The sequence below is a fragment of the Patiria miniata genome, unplaced genomic scaffold, assembly GCF_015706575.1.
Source record: "Patiria miniata isolate m_02_andy unplaced genomic scaffold, ASM1570657v1 HiC_scaffold_25, whole genome shotgun sequence".
NCBI lineage: Eukaryota > Metazoa > Echinodermata > Asteroidea > Valvatida > Asterinidae > Patiria > Patiria miniata.
Genome location: NW_024037064.1, coordinates 3,011,037 through 3,036,385, shown reverse-complemented (window position 1 = coordinate 3,036,385; position 25,349 = coordinate 3,011,037). Strand labels below are relative to the sequence as shown.

General features: G+C 41.7%; 2 protein-coding genes across 2 annotated transcripts; one reads left to right on the top strand and one right to left on the bottom strand.

Moving 5' to 3' along the window:
* Positions 1-4,839: 4,839 nt before the first annotated feature.
* Positions 4,840-24,859, top strand: LOC119733329. The gene is made up of 4 exons (XM_038206919.1): positions 4,840-5,012; positions 21,143-21,395; positions 22,275-22,430; positions 24,196-24,859. Exons 2-4 carry the CDS (start codon positions 21,282-21,284, stop codon positions 24,226-24,228), a joined length of 303 nt encoding a protein of 100 aa, XP_038062847.1. The 5' UTR covers positions 4,840-5,012; positions 21,143-21,281; the 3' UTR covers positions 24,229-24,859.
* On the bottom strand, positions 15,293-16,809 carry LOC119732814 (tripartite motif-containing protein 2-like). The gene is made up of 2 exons (XM_038206416.1): positions 15,661-16,809; positions 15,293-15,318 (listed from the first exon to the last, which is right to left on the bottom strand). The coding sequence occupies exons 1-2, from the start codon at positions 16,754-16,756 to the stop codon at positions 15,293-15,295; spliced, it is 1,122 nt and encodes a 373-aa protein (XP_038062344.1). The 5' UTR covers positions 16,757-16,809.
* Positions 24,860-25,349: the final 490 nt, after the last annotated feature.

Here is a 25,349-nt window from a genome sequence, read left to right as displayed (position 1 = left end):
TATTGAACAGTAATCTGAGTACTAACTATGTGTATGCTTAAAATGAATTTAAACAATATTATTTCACAAAATACTTGTAGTATGGTTACATCTCAAGGATGAAGTGGTTGCAAAACTTGCTTTGGCTATGAGTTCAAGATATAAACCTTACGAACACTGTCCACGCAATTCTCCATTCTGTCAATGAACATTTTAAACCACATTAATAGAATGAGCTTTGTAAATGTTATGCATTTGGACAAGTGAATTTTCTTGAAGAGTAAAGTTTCATCAATTGTAATGTGTAAATGCAACCTGCAAGAAAAGTTACTGAAAAGGAACTGAGTAAATATTAAAGGTTTGTCTGGGACCCTTATTGTAAAACTCAATTAAACAGTAATTCATTGTTAAAGTTAAAATTATTCAGTTGTCCCATTAAGGAATAATGCATTTCAAGAATGAATGATCTTAAAAAGTTTCTCAAATCTTTGTTATAAAAGGAGGCAGCATATATACACCATGTACAGCAAGTTCCATGTAAGGAACAAAGAATCTTAAGTGAGTTTACGAAAATTTGGTTTTGTCCCTGGCTTCAGGCTTCAGGCCTCTGTCCCATGCCACTCCAGTGCAATATTGGTTCAAGACACCAAACCCTATCACACAAGGCCAATGGATGGTTGGAGTATTTTCACTGGGTTTGAATGTGTTACACATCAAATTTGGGGCTAGAGATAAAGTGGAAGCCATATGTGAAGCCAGGGTTTCATAAACACCACACAAAGTTGTTAAGTATTGGATAGCTCGTACTGGGTGGGGAAAATGTGTTGGGGTGGGGAGGTGGGGGTTCACTAAATTTAAACAGCTCAGCACCCGCTAAAGTCCCTTATATAGCTCAAACTATTTCGTCAAATTGTGCCCTGAAATCGCTTGTACCGTAATTTGATACCTAATGATGTCTTGATGACGTAACAAAATTTATAACATCTTTGTAATATGGTACAAGCAGTGTTGCTTGTAGTACTCGTACTCAGTAGTCGTATGAGTACTTTTTTTTGGAGTACCGTATTTGTACTCGTACTCATACTCGTATGTCAAAATACTCGTACTCGATATGACGGTACTCAAATGGAGCAGCAAAGTACTCGTACTAGCACATGTCAAAATTGTACTCGCTCACTCAAATATAGTTTCCAATCATAAAATTAAAAATTTGCTGATACGGATCAAAATGGCTCTCAAGGGATCGACAGTTTTGAATGGAGATTTTGAATAAGTAGTACAGGAAATATAAGGTTTGACCTCAAACAAACAAAATTTTTTTCACCACAGTGCATTTCTATAATGTCCCTAAAATGACATACTAAAAGTCTTAAGAAATCCAGGTGGTGGAAATATGCATAATTTGCATCAATTCAAAATGGCCGCATATGTTAGGACTTTTGCATTGATTTGGTCATATTTCTCATACTAGGTAGATTTTGGAGGTAATTTAGACGACAGTTTTAGTCCTTATACATTGATTTACTCATTATTTTAGTCCTATGTAAATTTCAAGATCCCTATGTTTCCGAAATTTTCCAAATTCAGTATAATTTGCATAAATGCCTTATGTCAACTTGCCTACATTAAAGTTAAAATAATGGATGCCATATGTGGACATCTACCAATTGAATTTTCCCTGATAATCCAAGTCAAATTTCACAACACAGTGTGCATTGCTATAAGGTCCCTTATAAGTTGTTAAAAATCCAAGTGATGGAAATATGCCTAATTTGCATAAATTCAAAAGGTCGCTAATTACATTATTTTCATATGATTTGGCCATATAGTATAGGCTGTTATGTACTTTTGCATTTTTTTGGCTTTAAGAAGGAATTTTTGCCATACTTGGAAAGAGTTTACCTCCCTAAGTCGATCGGATGTGCATTGGAGACATTTTTCCCAGCTACCATTGGCAGCCATCTTGGATTTAAAAATGGCCGCCATTTCGAGCCTAATTTGTATCATGTAACTTCGGACCTGATTGTCACATAAAGTTCATTTTGATGGCAAACCCCATGTTTTTGATACAAAGGAACCCGAGTACTTTATTGTTTACGATGTACTCCAAATGGATGGCAGACATCTTGGATATTTCATAATTGCCGCCATTTTGAACTAACTTGAATGTTGTATGAAATCACTAATGGTGGCAAACCCCATAAATTTGATACCAAGGAATCCAATTAACACATTAAGGTATCCCAAATGGATGGCAGCCATATTGGATATTCAAAAATAGCGGCCATCTTGGATTTCATTTAAAGAATAAGGTGGCATCTGAATGTCGTATGAAGTCCATTTGGTGGCAAACTGCATGTTCTTGATACCAAAGATGCCAAGTTATAATCATTGTTGATGGGGTACTCCACTGGGAGTATACCCCATCAACAATGATTTTCTCGGGTTCCTTTGTATCAAAAACATAGGGTTTGCCATCAAAATGAACTTCATATGACAATCAGGTCCGAAGTTAGATACAAATTAGGCCCGAAATGGCGGCCATTATAAATTCCAACACGGCTGCCACATGGTAGATGGAAAAAAAAAATGCTACTAATGGATTTCCAGCTTAGGAAGGTAAACTCTATCCAAATATGAGAAAAATTCCTTCTTTAGCAAAGAAAAGTGCAATGGCCAAAAATTGGTTCATATTGGTTCATATTTATTTTATGGGGAAATTTCAGCTGAAAAGCCGAAATTGTTAGTTTTAGCGCCATCAACAAACAGTTTTCGAGCTACCGCCTAGGCAATTTTGGTCAAAATGGCACTGCCATTTTTTAAATGACCATATCTCTATAATTTGTGAGCCAAATTTGTTAATCTTGATTTCTTTTGAAAGGTTACATCATGAGAAATCCAAATTTACCATTGCTTTTCATGTCGGGGTTATTTGAAGTATAATGACATTTTGACCTTTGCTTTGACCTTGAATTTGATCTAGTGGATCACCCGACATTGAGACAAACTTGGATGAAAATTAAACCCCAACATATGTTTTCTACAAAATATCAAAAAATAGGGTACAATATTTTTTGTTTGGTTTTGGCTCATCTCAAAGTTGGCAAACGTGTTGCAAAATGTGATTTCCCTATGCAGTGTACTAGTGGATTTAAAGTAGGGATTTTTGTCCCTGAAATGAGTTCATGCACAGGGTGTCACAAGACTGCTGAAATTATTCCTTTTCATTTCTGATTTGATTTATTAATCACTAAATTTGTACGACTGTAAAGTGTTATGTAACTTCGGAGGTGGATGCTAGGTGAATTATGCTAATCATAATTCCTTCCCTTTGCATACCAATTCCGGGCTTGCACCCATGTGGGATGGGTATAAAACCCTCGCCCACGTATTTTCGAATTGAGTTTGCGGTTTTTGGTTATGTCTTTCCCGTAATATATAATTGGTTTTTGTGATTGATAAATCCTGTGTTGAATCATCTGTTCTCTTGAGTTATTCTTTGATTTTAAGTCTGAATAGAGCGGCGCAAGGGTTCGCTCTGCAACACAGGGATGTCACATTTTCCAACACTTATACCAACTTTGACAAGAGCTAGAAACCTAACAAAAAATATTATACCCCAAAGGAACATAGGATCTCAAAAGGTACCCAGGACTGGAATGATGATGAAATCAATGCCAAAGGACAAATGGTTGTTCAAAGTTCCCCAAAAAGCAATTCAGGACGAGAGTTATGGCCAAATCAGAAATCATGTAATTAGTTGCCATATTGAATTTATGCAAATTAGGCATATTTCCACCACTTGGATTTCTTCCCTTTTTTAAGGAACCTTATTATAGCAATACACCATGGTGTGAAATTTTTCTATGTACATGACTTAGATTATCAGGGAAAATTTAATTGTGACATGTCCACACGTGACAGCCATAATTTTAACTTTAATCCATGCAGATTAATAAATGGCATTTACGCAAATTATCGGCATAACGCATATTTCGGAAACAAGGATATTGAAAGTTACCACGGTCTAGAATAATGAGTAAATCAATGTAAAAGGATTAAAATTGTTGTTTAAAATATCTCAAAAGCTACCTAGTATATGAAATACGACCAAATCAGTGCGAAAGTCCTAAAATATCCGGCCACTTTGGATTTATGCAAATTAGGCATATTTCCACCACCTGGATTTCTTGAGACTTTTAGTATGTCATTTTAGGGACATTATAGAAATGCACTGTGGTAAAAAAAATCTGTTGCAATTTGTTTGAGGTTCGCCTGTACTAAAGTGGGACAGGAAGTTGTTTTCTGTCATGACTGGACAATTTCGTCCTTTGCTGTTGGAATGATGATTGCTAGTCAATGTCACGTTGAATGAAATCACACCTTGTGGTACATTTTGATTGAATAGCCGTCAGCCACTGCCAGCTGCCCATCTGATGTAAGAGTTATTGCACGTGGGTCATGTAGACCCTGAGCCAGGCAATCAAGAAACCTGCCATCTAGGTCATAGTGGTGAATATGACCAGTGCAATACTGCAGAAACGTATCTTGGTCCACTGCAAGGTAGATGCCTGTGCTGTCACAGCATACACCCATACAGTACTTCACTGGGTAGCCATTAATGGTTGGTTTGATGGTGAAGATTGTTGTACCTTTGCTATCAGCAACGTCTACTTTCTTTGTGCCAAGTCCACTGACCACAACTCTATCAGTGTCATTATCAGGAGCCAGGTAGCAAGGTGGATTTTGCACAGATATGGTCCGTAGGATCTCACCATTGGGTATGTGTTCAGTCCACACCATCCTCTTGAAATCACCCACTAAGATTGTACTATTATTGTCCTTGTCTTTGACAGCTACACTACGGAGGTCCACTTGTGTATTGTCAATACGACTCTTTTCCACTGTTGGGAACTGCATAACAAGAGTGTTGTCCTTCATGTTAAACGACTTCACATACTTGCTTCCATACTCCAACACAAGCAAGCGTTCCTCAGGATAGTGGATGGCTGCAACTGACCGTGGATCTGTGGGTAATAACAATAATAATAACAGTTATAAAAGCACAAATTTTGTAACATGCACATCCCCTGGAAGCAATCAAAGGTGCTGGTGTAGATGTAAAGAAAAAACCTCAGTTGTTTGAAAAAGCCAGCATAAAAAGATTTGTTTTAAGTTTCTGTGTAAAAGGTTTTATGCTTTCATGTGACCAACGGTTCCAAAGCTGAAGTAGTGCAACATTTGAAAATACTCTGACCAAGCTGTTGTAACCCAGTGGGCACACGACGTCTTTAACCCAAAAAGGGCCGAGGGCAGATCTGCCCCCCCTCAACTTTTTTTCGTGTTCCGAGCTGTCCTGACTTTTTAGCCTAGGGTCTTGTACATCTTTTGATACCAAAACATAAAATTCGGAACAGGTGTTGTCGCGCCGTGAAAACTGAATTTTCTCGTATATGTAGTGTACACAAAGCAAAATTACCATTGTTGCATATGCATAATTAATTGGCCGTAATTCCTAAACCCTTTGACCTCTGGTAATGGAATGTCTTGGGTTTGTTTATGTTTAGTTGTTCGATGCATGTACCGAGTTTCATAATTTTTTGTCTTTTGATGGCCGAGATCTTGGGGGCGCAGAATCCGCCCCACCACCCCCTGCTTTTTAAGTCTTGTTTTTTGTATTTATTTTGTGCTTAAATGCAACACCAAAAGACATCTTTTTCTGACAACAAAAAGGTCGTCTCTTTCTGACGACAAAATGTCTTATTTACTCCTAAATGACACCTTTTTTTTACTCCAAAAAGACATCTTTTTCCGACGACAAAAAGAAATCTTTTTCTGACGATAAAAATATGTCTATTTCTGACTACAAAACGTCTTTTTCTGACACCAAAAAGATATTTTTTTCTGATTACTTAAAGATGTCAATTTTTGGACATAAAATTATGACGTCTTGTTTTGGTCTTATTGTAGAGGCCATGGAAATTGGTCAACCCCTTTTTCAATTTTGCCCCCTCCCCTTTTATAATGTAATGGTCCAGACTTTGCTTTACCTCTTAAACTAATGGACTGATCCAAGAGTTGCCACATCAGCAAGGGACAGGGAGTTGGCTTCGTTGTTCTTACAAGCAATGACCCTGCCACTGCCAACATCTGCAATAAAGTTGTCCTGATGTATTGCTGTATTTTTGGCTGACGACTCTCCATTATTTCTTACAGGGTCACCAACTTCATCATTTTAATGTAACTTTCGTAAGTGCCACCTCTGTCAATTACACGGGTGTAACATTTGGAGGCACGAGAGGGATAGGCGTGTCGGACGAGAATTGCAGTAGACGAAATGCGTCTATCCAGTGAAACAAACCGAAACCAGTTGCGACAGTAAACAGCATCTAGACAGCCGACGGGACTGGCAAGTTGACTGGGTGTGCGAGACCAGGGTGTACCACCAGCGAGAGGAGGGATCGCCTCAAGCCGCTGACACGACTCAGCCCCCAGTGACGTGACCACGACCATCGTGCTGTCTATCAAGTGAACAACATGGATATCGTGGAAGATGTCGATAAGCTCAATGCCAGAATACGTGGCCTTTCCACTCAACAGCTCCAACAGTCTGCGAGCACCTGTGGCTGGAGACCGGATATACAGCGGAGTAAGTCAACGGTCATCAGAGGCTGGTGCAGAAAGTGATTAGTCACACATACGGTGATGAAGTCCTAGATCGCGCTGATGGAGGAATTGAGCTGCTCCAAGGACTGGACGAATTCATTGATGGAATTGCTGGCCCCAAGGTTGTTCCACATGAGGCAGCTGTCTCAGCCAAAAGTGCAAAGCCCGACTCTTCAGACGAACCTTTGCAAGCCCAGCCAGCCCCTTTGAAGTTGGTCCCCGCTAAATCCGAGCAACCAACCATGGGACCAGAAGTCCTGAGTCTAATGCGTCGTGAATTCAAAATTTCTGGACAGATCGGAGAACCCGGCCAGAATGACAGGCTGGCGCACCAAATTGAGGTTGGTTGTGAGAAGGGGTACCGGGACAATTACGTCGTCCAAGGTGTAATCCGAGCTATTGTGCCGGGAGCGGCGCGGCTGAGTTACCTGGAGGGACGCAGACAAATCACATTGCCGAGTCTTCGCTGCATTCTGAGATGCCATTACCAAGAGAGGGACGCCACGGCATTGTACAAAGAGCTGGCACAACTTGCCCAGGACCCAAAGGAGTCATCTCAGGCATTTCTCTTAAAGGCGCTTGACCTAAGACAGAAGGTCTTTGCCAGTCAAGAGGCAGAGTATGGGCTGTGTTACGACCCCACCCTCGTCAGGAGCGTCAGTATCAAAGCTGAGCTACGCCCTTATCTAGATAATCCAGATTTGACTGATGAAACTCTCTTTGAAAAGTTGAACGTTAGCTCGAGTTTTGAAGCAGAAAGGTGAAAGAAACTTCATCCCAAAAGGCCCGTCGCTGTCAACCAGCTTCAGGAGAACGAGCCTGCACCAAAATCTCAACCGAAGCCTGCTGACATCACAGATAGCAGAGTTACAGGCTGGGATGGCAGAGCTCACGGCCTTGAAAACACACGTCGCGGCCCTGAATGAAACGCTACAGACGGCCCCGACAAGACATCCCCAACGACGAGCCCCCTCACTCCGACCCTCCACTAGTCGCGGTTGCAGGAAGTGCCAAGTGCCAAGAAGATGGCACTGGCTCATCCTGTGACCACTGCTTAAAGTGTGGATCGCCAGACCATTTCGTACGTGGCTGTCGTCAAGGAAACACACAGCGTCGCAAGGGAAATGATGATGGGTTGCAATCACGGGACAGGGTGTTACCAGGTCTGTAACAATGTCCCAACCAATCTCACAGAATCCTGACCATAACAGAACTTTCATCTGTCACATTACCCCAAGACAACATCAGAAAGTGACAAACCTTATCGGTCCCAGATGTACCGTTGATTGCCTCCTGAACCGTTTGCCCACAACAGTATTATGGGATACTGGAGCCCAAGTTTCACTGATAAGTACTGATTGGCTTCAGGACAACCTACCCAGTACATCTGTCCGTCCACTTTCCAAACTTCTGGAACATGAGAGCAAGCTTGACCTACGAGCTGCTAATGGCACACAGATCCCGTTTGAAGGATGGGTAGAAATTGAGTTAAAGATGAATACACCACAGATGTGCCCTCCAGTAGCTTTCCCCGCTCTCGTCACCAAGAACCAGCTACAGCATCCCATCATAGGCTACACTGTGATCGAGATGGTTGTACAGCATTCCGGCAAAGATGCGAGCTGCATTCTTGGTGGTGCAATGAAGAACTTGTAACAGAGTAGAGCCGAAAAGTTAGTTCAACTCATCTAGACAAATGACCCGGAAGAAGTGTGCAGCATCAAATCGGGACGACAAGACATCGTAATACCCCACCAGAGCAGTGTCGGTGTGCGGTGTCGGACCCGTGCAGGACCACTAGACTGCAAGATTACAGGACTGTTCGAGCCAGATGTTGAACGTCAGTGGCCTGAAGGTCTTCAAGTTGAAGAGTCAGTAGTCAGTCTAACTCCAGGTACCGGTTGTCCCGTCATCATTCAAGTGATGAACACCACTGACAGAGACATCACCCTGAGACGACGGAGCCTGTTGGGCCATATTCAGCTGGTCCATTCTGTCTATCCGATAGAGCCATCCACTTTCAAGGAATGGACAACATCCCACCGCAACTGCCCCACAAACAGTGGAAAAGCTACAGTTTTGAGTATAACCAGTGATGACCAATGGATACCACCAGTTGACCTGAGTCACCTACTACCTTCCCAGAAGGCTGCAGTGGAGAAACTCCTCAAAGAAAATTCGGCAGCTTTTGCAAAGAATGACTCCGACCTTGATAGTGTTCCTGACCTAAAGATGAAGATCGACTTGAACGATACAACGCCAGTCCGAAAGACTTAAATATCCATGCCCTGCCCCCTGTACCAAGAGGTGCGCACATACTTGTCTGACCTCATCAGCCGTAACTGGATCGCCAAATCTACTTCACCCTACTCATCGCCGGTGGTTTGTGTCCGTAAGAAGGACGGAAGCCTGAGACTGTGCGTTGACTACGGGGAGCTGAATAGGAAAACTATTCCCGATCGTCAACCAGGGTCAAGGATGTGCTGGACAGCCTTTGGGGCAACTGCTGGTTCTCAACCCTTGACCAAGGGAAAGCCTACCACCAGGGTTTCATGTCTGAAGAGAGTCGCCCCCTCACAGCTTTCATCACTCCTTGGGGACTTTATGAGTGGGTCAGAATACCATTGGTCTCACCAATGCACCTGCAGTCTTTCAAAGATTTATGGAGACCTGCCTAGATGGTCTGAATGGAGAGATTGCCATGACGTAGCTAGATGATGTATTGGTCTTCAGCGACAACTTCCAGCATCATCTGGAACACCTACTTAAGGTCCTGCAGCCTATGCAGTTCCATGGTGTCAAGTTAAGACCAAACAAGTGCGAGCTGTTCCAGAGTGAGGTACACTTTCTTGGACGACTTGTATCAGCAGATGGCCATAGGTTAGATCCCTCTGATGTAGCTGCTGTCAATTCCCTCAGCGAAAAGAGACCAGAAACCGTAGGTTACCTTAGGAAGTTGCTAGGCCTACTTGAGTAAATCGCAGCAATATCCAGGACTTTTCTCGTATTGTGAGACCTCTTTACAATTTACTGAAGGTGGAACCGAGTTTTGAGCAGAGTAAGCAGAAGATGAAAACAGGACAAAGACCAATCTCAGAACGAGGCCAGTGCAAAAGCTCTCCAAACAGAAGATTGACTGGACGGATCGTCATCAACAGGTACTTGATAAGATCCTGGGTTGCCTAGTCTCTCCTCCAATCATGGCGTTCCCAGATTACAAGGAACCATTCATCGTCCACACCGATGCTTCATGTGAAGGGCTGGGTGCAGTGCTGTACCAGAGGCTACAACGCAAGATGCGTGTGATATCCTATGGTTCCCGTACCCGAGAAGAACTACCACTACCACTCGGGAAAGTTGGAGTTTCTGGCACTCAAATGGGCCATAACTGAGAAGTTTAGGGACTACCTATATTACTCGGCCCCATTCACTGTGTACACAGACAATAATCCCTTGACATATGTACTGTCTTCTGCTCGTCTCAACGCTACTGGACACCGATGGATCGCAGAACTTGCAGATTACCACTTTACCATAAAGTACCACTCTGGGAATAGCAACGCGGACGCACACACCTTGTCCAGAATGCCCCTCGACATAGATAGCTACATCAAAGCATGCACAAGTGAAGTCTCCCAGGATGAGATTGGGACCACCGTCAATGCTCTTCAAGCTGTCAACATGGATGAAGTCACCTGGGCTGCAGCAATCAATGTGAACCCTGATTTGTCAACTCCTACTAGCAGTGGCCAAGTGATGGACAAAGGAGACATCCAGAGAGCTCAGCAGGAGAACCCAGTAACTGCAAGAGTTATCCGGTACCTCCAGACAGGAACACGCCCAATGCGGAAGGAACTGGCCAAGGACCCTCCAGATGTGGTTGCGTTACTCCGCGACTGGAAACATCTCAGCCTTGAAGATGGACTCCTCTTTAGGAAGAAGGGAATGCGGGCCCAGATGATCCTTCCAGAAAAACTGCGACCAGTTGCATACAGAGAGCTCCATGACAACATGGTACATCTTGGTGCAAGACGTGTCCTCGACCTTGCCAGAGATCGTTTTTACTGGCCCCATATGCAGCGTGACATTGAACATTGCTGCATGAAAGTGTGTCCATGCCTCAAAGACCGAAAGTCTGCACAACACACCAGAGAACCCTTGGGTACGATTGTCACCACAGCACCATTCGATGTCATCTCCATTGACTTTGTTCATCTTGGGAGGAGTAAGGATGGATTTGAATACATCCTGGTGGTTGTTGACAACTTCACAAGATTCGCCCAGGCATATGCAACCAAAGACAAATCTGCCAGAACTGCAGCTGACAAAATATTCAACGATTTTGTCCTTCGCTTTGGCTATCCACACCGCATTCATCATGACCAGGGGGGAAGTTTGAGAACCGACTTTTCAGACGCCTTCATCAACTCACCGGTGTGGCAAGGTCGAGAACAACACCATACCACTCAGGGAAATGGACAGTGCAAAAGACTGAACAGGACACTACTGGCCATGTTGAGGACCCTTACCATGGAACAGAAGGCTAATTGGAAAGAATCTCTCCAGAAAGTCATTCATGCATACGATTGCAAAACAAATGCAAAATTTTTCCTCCTGTATGGACGATTTCCCCGTTTACCAATTGACGCTGCCTTTGGGTTGAACCCACAACTTGGACCAGGTGCTGAAGACCACAACCACTTTGTGAGGAAATGGAAGGTGCAAATGGAAGAGGCCTACTCCATTGCAGCTCAGCATGCATCCAAGTCTACCTAAAGAGGCAGAAAATACCATGATCAGAAGGCTCACAGTTCTGTTCTTCAACCTGGAGCCCAAGTACTCGTCCGTAACGTCGGACGACACCCAGGTCCAGGGAAAGTCCGTTCGTACTGGGAAGACCAGGTGTATGTTGTCGTCCAAAGGAAGGGAGAAGACTCACCCGTCTATGAAGTGAAACCTGTGAACGGCAAGTCTAAGCATCGAGTTCTGCACCGAAATCTCCTTCTTCCATGTGATACATGCGATCTGATGTTGACCCAAAGCCAAGTCAGCCCCAACCGCAGAGGAGTATGCAGAGACCGACCCGCAGACAACCTGCATCAAAATTTCAGTCTTCAGCGAATGATGACAGCTCTGACGATGAAGATCCTGTTGTGATCTGCATCCCCTTTGACACGAGAAATGACAGACCATGTAACCAGGTCAGTAAGACCATTTTAAATCCAGGTGCTATTTCATTCACACTGAACGCACCGTCGGCTGGTCCTTCGTGTGATTCACCACCACTGATCGAGCCAGAAGATGATGGGGTAACCACAGATCAGGACAATGACCCAACTGCAGTTGGCGTTCCCGGTGCTGAACCGCTGGAGATCAACGAAGAAGCTGATAATGATGTTTGGACCATGCTAGCAGTTTAGCAGAGCCTGGTTCCCAGATGACAGCTCCAGATGTACCAGTCCCCCCTCATCACCATGAACAAGCTGAGCAGCAGCCACAGCCGCAGGCGCAGCTTGAGCAAGCAGCACCTCCAGAGCAGCAACCGCAGCCACAGCTTGAGCCAGCAGCACCTCCTGAGGAAGGCAGACCATGCAGACAGGCCCCGAAGACTGTTCGAATATGCCTGACTCGGAGAACCAGCATACCAACAGATGGATCCTCGAGTCACAGCTGTCCAAAGTTTTGCTGCACCTCCCTGGGGAATGCCGATGTATGGAATGCACAACACTGTGGCCCAACCGGGTTACATGCAGTTCCAACGTATGATGCCACCCAGCTGGATGTGGACCCAGCCGCTACCTCAGCCAGGTGGGGTTCCTAGAGTGTAACCCTTTGATGAGCCAACAGCCAGTAACGACGCCCTAGAAGAAACCCCCGTGCAGTGCACACTAGGGGGAAGAGATCGTCGTCCAGTAGCATCCATGTGAGGTCAACCCACCACAAGCTTTAGACAAGATACGTAGCCTATAGACGAAGACTTTGCTGTGCTTGTCATCAACAGGCACGGATCCAGAGGGGGGGGGGGGGGGGGGGTCAACCCCCCCCCCCCAGCTCTGTCCCCCCTCAAAAATGTCCATACAAATTCCAAAAAAATAAGTCAACCCCCCCCCCCCCCAGCTGTGACACCCAAAAAAGTTATACTGGTATAAGGCAAAAAAAAAAAATAAGTCGGTCTCTGGTCAGCGCGCGTGTCGATTTTAATCATGCGCGTCGATCTTTTTTTTTTTCAAAAATGTTCCGCGGTAGCTCCAACAGCGCCCTCTATTTCCGCACCTCCTCTTTTTTTTTTACCAAAGAGCACCAAGGAATGGGAAATTGCACCAAGGCAAATGATCGAAAGCACCAAAGCAAATCATGGAGGACACCAATGTATGCATGAGGACACCAAAAAAGCAAAATAGTACCCACCTTGTCTGTACAATCCGAGCTTGAAGAAAAAAAAAAAAAGCAAAAAAAAAAAAAAAAGCCGCGTGGCCACGTCAATTCCGGAACTTTGGTCTGACCAGAGACCGAATTTTTTTTTTGGCCTAATGTTTGCCTGTTCCAAATACGGTACACCATTCTGTAATTTAGTGTTAATAATCATCGAATTTGAACAGCGCCCCCTATTTACGGAGGCCAAGTGTCCGGAGAAAAAAACCTGTGTACATTTTCAGAATTTTTTGCTGATGAAACCCCCCCCCCCCGCAAAAATTCCTGGATCCGCCCCTGCATAAGTTCCAGTCCATTTCGCTGACGATCTTGGACATGAGATCTGGAGATGAAGGGAAGTGGAATTAGCTACTCCATCCGCCCTGCATCCCATCAATTTACTTTGCTGAGGAGAAACCGCCTAGTAACTGACGCGTGTTTTGCTCTTGAAATGGACACAATATGAACTGTTTCTCTGATAAATAGGATCGGAAGTAATTTCAAGTTTGTAAATGTTAGAGACAACATTTCTTTTTGCAGGGGTGAGTGTAAAGGCCGTGGAAATTGGTCACCCCCTTTTTCAATTTTCCCCCTCCCCTTTTTTTAATGCGATGGTCCAGACTTTGCTTTAACTTTTAAAATAATGGACTGACCCAAGAGTTCCCACATCAGCAAGGGACAGGAAGTTGGCTTCATTGTTCTTACAAGCAGTGACCCTGCCAACATATGCAATAAAGTTGCCCTCATGTATTCTGTATTTTGGCTTACAACTCGATCTCCATTATTTCTTATAGGTATGTTGATTTAATTTTTATTTTGGATAATTAACATTGACAGATTTCCTTTGATTTAAGCCTTTGTATTGTGTTAAGTTGTTTTAATACTTAAGACTGTTGAGACTTGAGGAAATAAGTTGTTCAGTTCTGAGACATTTGATTCCTCAAAGTTTGTAAAGAAGTTCATTTTTAAGTTTAACCCTAAAGGGGCCGGGTTATTTTGACCATCTCTCAGCATAGAGCAACTCTTCCTAAATACGCCCAAGAAATTTCATGACTATAGGTCAAAGGGTTTTGGAATTATGGCTAATTAATTATTCATATGTATGAATGGCAATTCTGCTCGATGTACACAACGTATATGCGAAAATTCAGTTTTCACGGCGCGTAGCGCCGGAGAATTTTTCGCTACGGGCCAACCCGTTGTCCGATTTTTATGTTTTTGGTATCAAAAGATGCGCAAAGCTCGAGGCTAAAAAGCCATAACAGCTCGTGTTGCGAAAAAAAAATTTTTAGAAGCTATCGCGGAAAATGTTGAGGGGGTTTCCGCCCCCCCCCGGCCCTTTTAGGGTTAAGGTATAAAGTTCCTTCACTGCATTTAGTTACTCTGTGGAACTTTACTGTTTTATATAAGTGGTTTTTTTTAACACGGAGTTTTAGACAACTGTGAGATCATGTTTCTGATTGATGAATTATTGTTCAGTTGAAGACAGTTGATTGAGGAATGTTTCACTGTTAGACCCAGAATTAATTGCAAGGTGTCTTTATGTAAGAATTAGGAGTGAAGATGGTTTCAGTTGAGATGGATTCTCTGAATCATTTGTACACGTAGAAGTATAGCATATTTTAGTTAAAGTTAAGTTAGGCCAAACAAAAATATATTCGATCTCTGGTCAGACCAAAGTTCCGGAATTGACGCGGTGTCGCGGTTTCTTTTTTTTTTTTTTTTTCTTTTTTTTTCTTCTTCAAGCTTGGATTGTACAGACAAGGTGGGGTACTATTTTGCTTTTTTGGTGTCCTCATGTACATTGGTGTCATGTACAATTGCCTTGGTGCAATTTCCCATTCCTTGGTGCCCTTTGGTAAAAAAAAAATCAGGAGGTGCGGCAATAGATGGCGCTGTTGAAGCTACCGCGGAACATTTTGGGAAAGAAAAAGATTGACGTTCATGATTAAAATCGACGCGCGCGCTGACCAGAGACCGACTTATTTTTTTTTGGCCTTATCTTTGATTTTGCCACATATAATTTGGTTTTGTTGGGGTTGAATTTCAGGAAACTTGCAGCCATCTAGTTCTGAACATCCTGTAGGCAAGATGAGTATTAAGTGCGTTTAGGTAGTTACATGTAGTGTTGGTTTTTGAACAGAATGCGGTGTATGTCATCAGTATAAAAGTATGATTGAAGGTCATGTCGTCGAGCAGTGTGTCCATGTGGGGAAGTGATCATACCTAGAAAATTCTACTCATCAGGCAGATTGTTCTTTTCTAAATGTTACAGACCCCCAATATAGAAATAGTTTTTCTTCCCCAAAACCCTGAAATTAGTAATGAAATAAATAGAAGTTCAGTTGTAGTTTTGTTTTATTTGTTTGTATGCTTCCTTGTGTAGATTTTTTTAAACTTAGGCCTACATGTAAAAAAAACTAAAATTTGAACATGTGTCTGGAGAACAAAATCAAATTTGTTGGAGGTATACAGCCAGCACCTCAATTCTTTAGGTCAGTTTTTTATTGGTTTTCATTTGCAATTGTCAAACTTGCTTGTAACGTCGCCGCAAATATAAAAGTAAAATTTGTGTTGATGAACATGTACATGAAAGAAACTTACGTGATTTGAAGGGAATGGTTCCCTTATGTTGTCCCTCATTGCTGCAGATGACCACTTGGTTGTTCCAATAGTCTGCCACAGCAATCTCACCTGGTTGAGTACCGGTGATACCTCGAGCCACATTGAACTGCTCTAGACCACTTCCCTCTTCCCCTAATGCACGGCACATCTTCCACTTGCTTTTGACTGCCAGCTTGCCCAGATTGATGTCACCAATCCTCTGACCCGGGATGAAGCTCAGGTGTGAAAGATTGAGATCAATCTTGGGAGGATTTCGATTCCTGAGTGATTTCAAGTCTTTGCTGATGACGGGGTATAGGGACAAAAAATCACTGTCAGATGCAGTGCTAATGAAATCCTGAGATGTTCCCAGTGAATGGTGTACAGTTTGTAGCATCATTGTAAGTGCTGACTGGTTCTCATCATATGTTCTATCGCGATCCTGCTGGAGTTGTTTGATCTCTTCAATCATCTTTGTCTCTTGAGATGTTATCTCAGCCCTCATTTTATCCGCTTTGTCTTGCACAGCTTTCACAGTCTTTGTGACGTTCTGTGTAAGCTTCTGCTTAGCTCGTGATAAAGTGACCAAAACTTGTTCAAGTCGTTTGATGTCCGTAGTGAAATCTTGACACATATCTTTCAGTGACTGTTTGTATTTGCTAGAAGCCAATCTAGAGTCAATGTAGTGATGTTTTGGTTTACAGTGGTCTACTGCAGTACAAGCTCGGCAGATTAACTCTTCACATGTCTCACAATAAAACCATTTAACTTCACCCTCGTGTTTCTGGCATTTGTACTGATCTTTTGATGTTTGTTTCACTGAAGAAGCCAGCTTTTCTTGGCGTGAGACCTCATCAACTATTCCCATCAAATGGAAATTTGTTTTCAGTCCTTGAATGCGTGTCTTTGGAAGTACCGTCTTCTGTCGACACAAGGGGCAAGGAACTTTTGCCTGACCTCCATAGCTAGTAGTGTAGTATTGCTCCAGACATGCCTCACAAAAACTGTGGTGGCAATCCAGTATCTTGGGCTGTTTATATTTTTCATGGCAGATATCACACTCGAGGGAACTTAAGATATTTGGAGCTGAAGCCATTATTATCTGTATGCAAATAGTATTCAAAATGAAAATGGAATGGTTAATACAAAGATGTAACTTCTTTTATAAATTTTATACTTAAATGCTGCAAAGTCCATGTGAGTTTTACTGAGGAACAAAATAATATTTCTGGGTTTTTTTTAATGCTTTTTTATGTCCAGACAAAAGTTCCACTTTTAAACAAAGGTGAAATATTGCTCCCTCCTTTAAAATTCCTCACTCAATTGGAAGAGCTCTAACAACACATCTTTAATAATCTTCTGAAATGATTGAAAGTCTTTAATGGACAACAATGTATTTTAGATCACTGTGTTTGCCCACTCAATACTGATTAAGTTTTGTTGGAGCATTACTACATACACTTCTACGTACTTTGTACACTTCACATCTTGTAGTCTAAAGACAATTGAGATTCCTACGCTTGTAAGGTAGCCTTGAACTTTATTAGGAATAATTTACAGACAATATTAATTCTTTATTTTTACCTCTGTTATCTTCCTTGCAAGAAATTCACTTAAAGATGTAGATTTGCCACTTGTACAGAGAGAAACTGTCCGAAGTTTTCAACTTTGATTTAAAGAGCACAAACTGTTAAGGCTTTTGATGAGGCGGATCTGGTAAAGATGGCGCTGGACAAACACAGCATCGTCATTGAGTCACGTGACACGGTTTATATATAGAGCATGGGATTTTTGGTTTTTGCTTTATACATGTCACACACGTACATATCTGTTATCTGTGTACATATTCACTAGACACTTGAGTTTTGAACCTTATTAGATAAATGTATGCATACTATCTTGATGTAGGCCTTCATGATCGATGCACTTTGTTAATTTTAAATTGCATACACCCAGTGGTGTAGCCGGGGGGGGGGGGGGGGGGGGGGGCGGGCAAGGGGCCATTTCCCCAACCCCCACCCCTTCCATTTATTATTGTCTGGCTAACACTGTTATCCACCACTTAAATGAGCATTGCGTAGTCCTAACGACTTAAAAAAAGTCTTGCTATTGTCTTACAATACATTTATAAACACCAGACATTGCATCAACGACACCATGAATCCAAAAATCCAAAAATTTTCCTGGCCCCGGGCAGGAGCACTCCAGGATTTTTAAAAAGGGGGGGGGGGGGCACAAAAACTGTGTGCGCTTTGCACACATAACCAGACCAAAGCGCGAAATCCCTTTCGGGCGGGGTTGAGGGCGCTGGAAGCTCTACAATTTTAGATGTTCTCTCCTACATTATGAGTATTTTAAGCCATTAAGAGCAAATTCACAATGTTTATTTTTTAATTTTAATAACACTAATTTTTTTCTATCAAATATAGAATTTAAAGTCACTGTTGATGTTAGTTGAAAATTAGAAGGTGCTGATGACAGCCACCAGGTGAAAAAAATGAACATGTGATATTTTGCAAGGTAGCATAGCGAGCGAGCCAAAAAAATTAAGGTTTACTATCAAAACATACATTTCTACCTAGAAATTTGCTTGCGCGTTCACGCCCCACTACGGCTGAGCAACTCAACCGGCCCAGAAAATTTCTCCGTCCCAATTCCTCTGAAAAATGTTGTATAACTTATAAGACTGCTGAGTATTACCTTACGAATAGTCTTTGCAAACAAAAAGAAGAAATAAAACTTACCGATTTCAAAACCATCTCAATTGTCATAAAAAGTTTGATCCCGTAAGTTTTGGATCAAATCTCCCTGGCACGAATATTAGGCGATCAATTTTGCATGTGAGGTTGTGAACTCCTGTATGGTTACTTTATGCAATTTGCAAGAAGAAGGCTATTTCATGGTATTTGGCCCACGAAACTAGTGGGCACGCGGCAGGGCGCGCTGCCACCGAGTCAGGTTAGTGTATACATTACATACAATTCAAAGGAAGCGCGTTGTGTGTGCAGCGCAGGAGTTCATACATAGCGTGTGGGGCAATAGGAATCAATCCATACACACAGTTCACGTTCAGCGTGCATTAATTAGCATGTACCGGTAAATAACCACAACTGTATGATAGTTATGGTCAAAGAGATTGATTTGATGACCGCCCGTCCGCCCACCATAATGATGACTCAAAAAACGAAAAAGATAGCCATGTTCTCAAAGGGATGGATTTAATGCCCACCCGCCCTAAGATGACTCGTTAAAAAAAAAAAAAAAAACAGTTGCGAAAAGGGGGGAAGGGCACGGGCCAGGTATGCCCCCATCTGGATCCGCGCATGCTGGGCACCACGCCGTAAGGGCGTTCACATATACAGATGATAAGAAAGGTCCCGGTTTGTAAAGGCTGGTCATGCTTGCCCCCTCCCCCCCCCCCCCCACCCCACCCCGGTTCCAAATTCCTGGCTACGCCCGTGCATACACCTTAGCATCCATTCTATTCCATTTCATTTCTTTTGGACCCATGATTCCATTCCTGTTTATTCTTAGGTGTGACCTCAGTTATTATTGAAGGAATTGAGGAGTCTTTGGTTCATATCCTTCTGCTTGTTTTCTTTTCTATTGGCCCCTGGTTCGATTCCTGTTTATTCCCAGGTGTGATCTCAGTTATCCTCGAAAGAATTGAGTAGTCAATTCACTGAAAGACAATTTGTAAGAGATTGTTAGAGGTTTTCCACTTTTATGATGCAAGAAGTGTAAATAGTCATAACCTTTAGAGGGGGTGGATCCCAAATCTGAGACATGTACATTGTACAGTTCCTTGTCTGTTTTATTTTTGCTGAAATGTTTACTCTACACTTCAGTTTGTACCTTGGACCTGAGATAAGTTGATTTGGAATACTTGCATACATGTACATGTGCACGCCATCAGGTTGCAGACCATAAATGGCTATAGATCCCAGTAATAGATTTCATCATCTTTTATATTCTGTTCAATCATTTTTGGTTAATTTGGTGACTTTTGTAAGGAATATCCATCCAAAGATGATCACTCCAAAAGTATAGTCCGGAAACCCATCGCCATTTTGAAAACTGATTCCTATGCTGCATTGCAAAAAAGAGCAATTTTAGGGCATTTAATAATTCATCCAACTTACACAGATATATGAACTTGCAGTCCTGTTCACTGCTTCAAACTTTTGTGTTTTTTTTACAAACCTTCAAGTTCATGGCCCACAAAACTTGAAGCAAATTTTGAGGCAATGTTTGGGGCTCACTGCAAATATATAATTTTCGCTTTCTTTTTAAAGGCCAGTGTTGGCCAGTCGCCTCCGACTGAAAATTGGGCATCTGGAGAAAAGCACAGCCATATTTTTTATACCATGATTAGCTGGAAGACCACAAAGTCTTTTTTCCCCCGCGATTGTGTGCGTATTTTTTCACCATTTTTTTTCGGGAGTGGCTGTTAATTGTAATGTCCCTTGGAAAGCGCATAGCAAGTTGTCAAATGTAGCCATGATATACGTTTTGAACAGCGCCCCATTGAATTCTTGTTGTAATGAAAGTTCTGACTTGACAAACTATTGATAATAATAAAGAAGTTTTTAATTAAAAATGCAAAGAGTGTTAACAGTGGTAGCTTTTGAGGGGGCGGATTCCAGAGAGATGGCACTGGCAAACACAGAATCATCATCAAGTAACGTGACATGGTTTATATATAGAGCTTGGGGAGTTTTGGGGACAAGTGCTGGATGCAACCGACATGTACAGTTCATTATCTTGTTTGTTTGCTGATATGTTTACTCTACACTTGAGTTTGTATCTTGGACCTGAGATAGGTTAATTGGTCTTTTCATATTTGGTGAAATAATATGTTACAGTTGTATACTCTTTATACTCTTTTTGATTCAAAATTGTCAACCCCAAAACAAAATGTTCATGTATTGAATGAATTGCCTTGAAAAGAAACTGACTCTATCACATTTTTCCAAACAAACATACTTTGTGTATTACTTTTAGACAAACTAATTCAGACTTGTTTTTTGCTCTTTGCATAATATTGTGTCAAGTGTAAATTAAGACCAATGTGCAAGTGAACATGTTACAAGTTACATCTACTCCCCTAATCCCCCATTGCTCACAGTAAAAAGTAACACTCCTTCCAAAAAGCCATCTGATTTCACATTGGTCATGTTATCACAATCAGGTTTTAGAATATTTCAGAAAATGTTGATGATAGAATAAAGGGAAAGGAAGTCACTGTCTGATGCAGTATTTGTGGAGAGAGTGCAATATAGGTTGAATCAATTATTAAATATTATTATTAGACAGTCACTTCACTTGGTGTATCTGCAAACCTTCTCCTATAGTTGTACTCGCAACTATGCAACACCTTAAAAATTACAAAAGCCTACCAAATAATCATTAATTGCATGCATTATAGGTAATTCTCTCATTGATTTTGAGATTTTTATATTTTTAATTTCATTTTGAGCAGCTCTCTCATCTCGTTGAGCCTTGCTTCATTGACCAACCGCAACGCCCAGTCCGATCACCATGGCAACTGAACAGCCTCAGGCCCTGCCTCCAGCAGCCATTGGTCAAGATCGTCACTTTAATACCAATTCCAATCAGCAATGAGCATAGTCGAGGGCAACGCAAGACACCTGTCAGCTTTGTTGTTGTACTCGTCAGTGATCTGGGTTACCCTGTTGGTTCACCAGGGAGTAGCATCTGGGCTTATACACCAGGTAAGCTCAGTTTTCATTTACCACACAACTTTCATTAGATGCATGAAAATTGGCTATATCTAGAGCATCACGATAATTAGGAGTGTGAAATAGTCTCATATTTTCTTGGCTCTGTACTTTAAGATCCTAATTGACGAACTTAGCTAAAAGATCCTTGTTGATTAAAAATGCTGTAAAAACCAACTCAGAAGGAAACGATAACATTTAAGTTCAGGCCATGAAAATATAATTTAAAAATAGATGACTGTGATTTCTAAGATACCCAGTGGACATACAGGACATGCGAATTAGCAAATATTAGTTGTCATCCGTTCAAGAGAATATTTTCCGTATGAATGGCAGATTTAAAATAAACTTGTTTTCTTCTGAATTTTTCCCCAGGGAGCAGTGGTGACTGGATCCCAAGTAGCAACTTAGAGGACATACCAGGCACAGCAGCTAACAGGCGATGCCTAACTGAAGAGAGGATGGCTTCCTAATGAACAAGTAAGCATCTCACCCCTCCACCAGCCCCACTACACACTCAATCAGCATGAGTTCAGGACTTGAAAACAGTTCACAAAAACACAAGGCAATTCAAGTTGGTTCCAGAGTACACACAGTCCGATTCAATTGATTTAGCCCATTCATTGGTGTTACAGGGTAATCCTATACAACAGCACTGCCCAGCTTACAAGTGACTGTAAGTTGATCTGTGAGGTACAAAGAGGACTGTAGGCTGGCCCTCTGGAACCAGCAAAAACTGAACAGCGATCACTGAGGAAACCAAAATAGAGAAATCAAAACCTCATCAAGATATATCTTGTGTATCTCAAGACATTACTGAAATGTCATCATGCTTGCGAGTTCTAACTTTATTCCCCTGGTTATTTCCTACAGACACCTGTCAGCCGGTTTGGTGAGCAACATGAGCCAATGTCTGGCATGCATCATAACATGGCCATGGAAGATGGGGGAGGGGTGACAGCTCATGGAAAGGCAGGAACGGTCTGGAACCCTGTAGCCGCCATGCAACTTCATGGCACCATTCCTAAGGTGGGTCCTGTCTCAAAGCTTAAGTCCGTGTCAAAATTATCAGGATATTTGTGAGGCATTCTGGTAAAATGAGACGAAACTGGGCACAGGCCGTAGTGAAGGGAAATGCAAGAAAAAATGATAGGGGGATTTTTGGGGTTCTTTTGCTGATTTTAAGAGTGACATTCCTATAAGTAAGCAAAACAGGTAGTTTAAAAATCATGGAATACAAGAGTTTCTTAGATAAGATAATTGGCATCGTTCATTTTCGTGAATACAAAACTCGAATTTTTACAGCCAGGCCTTTTTCTCAGTATTTTGCTATTTTTGCATGTCGATAAAAGCAAAGTTTAAAGTGAGCCATAACTTGTCAATGGAATATCTTATTGAAGTTAAACAAACAGTATGAATTGTAAGGAGAATTTTATTCTTTTTCCTAATACAACCTCTCCCCAGTTCTGTCTCATTTTGCCAGAGCACCTCACATGGTCGTCAGTAATTAACACGTATCTATCAGCCGCTTTAATATAAAGGCGCATTATTGCTAGCTTCAGCAATTGGGAGACAGTTTCAAAACCTGTCATTATTTCTTAACATAAATTCCTTGAATAGTTCCTGCAGAATCGTTCTTCAGGCCAGGTTCGGTGTATTCTTGATGTAGTGAATGCCCAGGTTTTGAAGTTGTTAAACGTTTGAGGTCTAAAGTACCTGCTCAGAACTATACAAGCATTGAGTGGCTCAGAGTGGAATGGGTGAAATATTATCGCCTGGTATAATCGCTGGACAATAGCAGAGTGAAGAGGGAAATCAAGATTTTACCGAGCGATAATACTCCACCCATTTCACAATTTAAAGCCACTCAATTTTTGTTTTATACACCTGACATATAGATCCTTGTCATTTGATTTGTGTTAAGAAATGGTGGGAAATGTATTTCTCTCTTCCAAACAACCCCTTCACAAAACGTTTGAACCCAACTCTGATACTACTGGCTCTTACATGTAGGAACAATACACGCTTATCGCAACGTTCAACGCGCACACACGCAGCATGCAGCATTTTGCAAGCAAAATCCAAGCAATGGAACGAGAATGATCCTAGCTGTTCAATAGTGTTTCCCATTTCCCATGGGCTCATGGGACTTTTTGAGCCCGGCTTGAATCGGAGCAATAATGGATGTCACGTGATGTGAGTTCCACCAATCAAATGACAAGGATCTATGTATTAGTTATACAAACCGTCGGGTGCCCGGCAGAAGGCTGGCTAATGAGCGTTCTGATGCGAAAATCATTTTCAAGAAAATTGCATTGAAAGGTTCCATTGTTCCCCTGTGCGTTTGAATCAAATGTTTTAAATTTCATTCAAATGGAGGCAGTTTTCTGCATATGCCCTTTGCTGGGAACATTTTGGTCATTACGCGCTATTGCATAAGGGCATATGCACATATGCCCTTCTGCCGGGCAAACGACGACCTTAACTAAAATATTTTTAGGGGAAACAGAATAAGTGATAAGGCGTGTTGATTCAGAGTACTGCAAAATAATTAAACATTCCCCTCATCAATGTCAATTTTTTGTTGTTTGTTTTTAGTTTGCAGGGATCGGGGTCCTAAAATAGTTGGACAAAAATTACACGTTCTGGAATAATATTTTCACATCATTGCATGTAGCTGGTATATCAGTACTATATACACCCCCAGTCACACAGCAAAACAATCCCCGTTTTGTGACTTTCCAAATCTTAACATAATTTTATTAATTTGGAATTTTGTCTTCTATTTTTCCAGGTTTGGGGAGCATGGAGCCAGCTGGTCATGTGACATGAGGACACCTCTCCTTCCATTCCTTATAGAGGGCGCTTTTCGTCACAGCCGCAGCATCCACAAGACATAGTTAAGTTAATTACTTTTCTTAGATGAGCAGCCATAGAGGGCGCCATCATGCTTTTCTGTTTTTTTTCATTGACATATAAACGCATAGACCGCCAGTCAGTCGCTTGAAACTGTGATTTGGTTAAGTCGTTTGTTGACAGCGTGCATAACTACGTGGTGCTGGTTTAATGTGCCAAAACGCTTAGTACGGTACATACATTAAAATACAATTGATAAATTATTTTGGTAAGGGCTGTATTTCTCAAAAGTTGTATGAAAATGTTGAGTACCATATTGTTTTTTATCTACAGAAATCGTATTTAGTTCACAATGGATTTGTTTACAATCAAAAACTAACTTCATAATTGTTTGTTACATGTTTGACTGGAATTCTTCAATAATGTGTTAAAAGGCTATATACCGAGAGCGAATTTGCCCATATAGTTTGATTTTAGTCGGGTGCTTGGTAAATCACGAAATGCTCATGTAGTTCTGAATAGGATCTAGTGGTCTATGCATTTATTTGTCTGTGGGTTTGTTGCCTTACTTGAAAAAAAAAATTGTTGGTGGTATAATTACATAATTAGATGGGGTTACAATCGAGTATAAGCTTTATGTGGCCTTTCTGGTCTCCCAGTACATTTTTTGCACTGAATTTAATCGGGCACACCATTTGCAGTCATCCCGACATTTGAAGAAAAAAATACTTGAAAAAAAATCAGCGTTGCTGAACAACTTTTGGGGCAAGCTGACCATACCAGAAACCAAAGCTTTTTGGGGGCCTTACTGTAAACAAATTGAAAAGTCCTTTTCTTTTTTGTTTGATTTCGTATGTTAAAAGATGATAAGCTACCCTTGTTGAAATATGTTTTGTTGACGTACAATTACAACATAAGGTCAGTGAACCTGGGTGACCTTTGACCTCTGCTGTATCTTGTTAGAATTTCATTTCCATAGAGCTGTAGTAAATTATGAGAGTATTACTCCTCATTCCCTTGCACTCAAAGTTGTCCAAGCAAGATCGATGTGCAAGTCCTGTCGCCAATATGAAATCAATATTTTTGAGTTTT

Bases quoted from the DNA above. Each gene is read 5' to 3' on its own strand.
- LOC119733329 (XM_038206919.1), top strand. From the start codon at position 21,282: ATGAGCATAGTCGAGGGCAACGCAAGACACCTGTCAGCTTTGTTGTTG. The intron at 21,396-22,274 runs GTAAGCTCAGTT...TATTTCCTACAG, and splicing joins CATCTGGGCTTATACACCAG to ACACCTGTCAGCCGGTTTGG. The intron at 22,431-24,195 runs GTGGGTCCTGTC...CTATTTTTCCAG, and splicing joins TTCATGGCACCATTCCTAAG to GTTTGGGGAGCATGGAGCCA.
- LOC119732814 (XM_038206416.1), bottom strand. From the start codon at position 16,756: ATGGCTTCAGCTCCAAATATCTTAAGTTCCCTCGAGTGTGATATCTGC. The intron at 15,319-15,660 runs GTAAGTTTCTTT...TGTAACATTTAG, and splicing joins AACCATTCCCTTCAAATCAC to AAAAGAACAATCTGCCTGAT.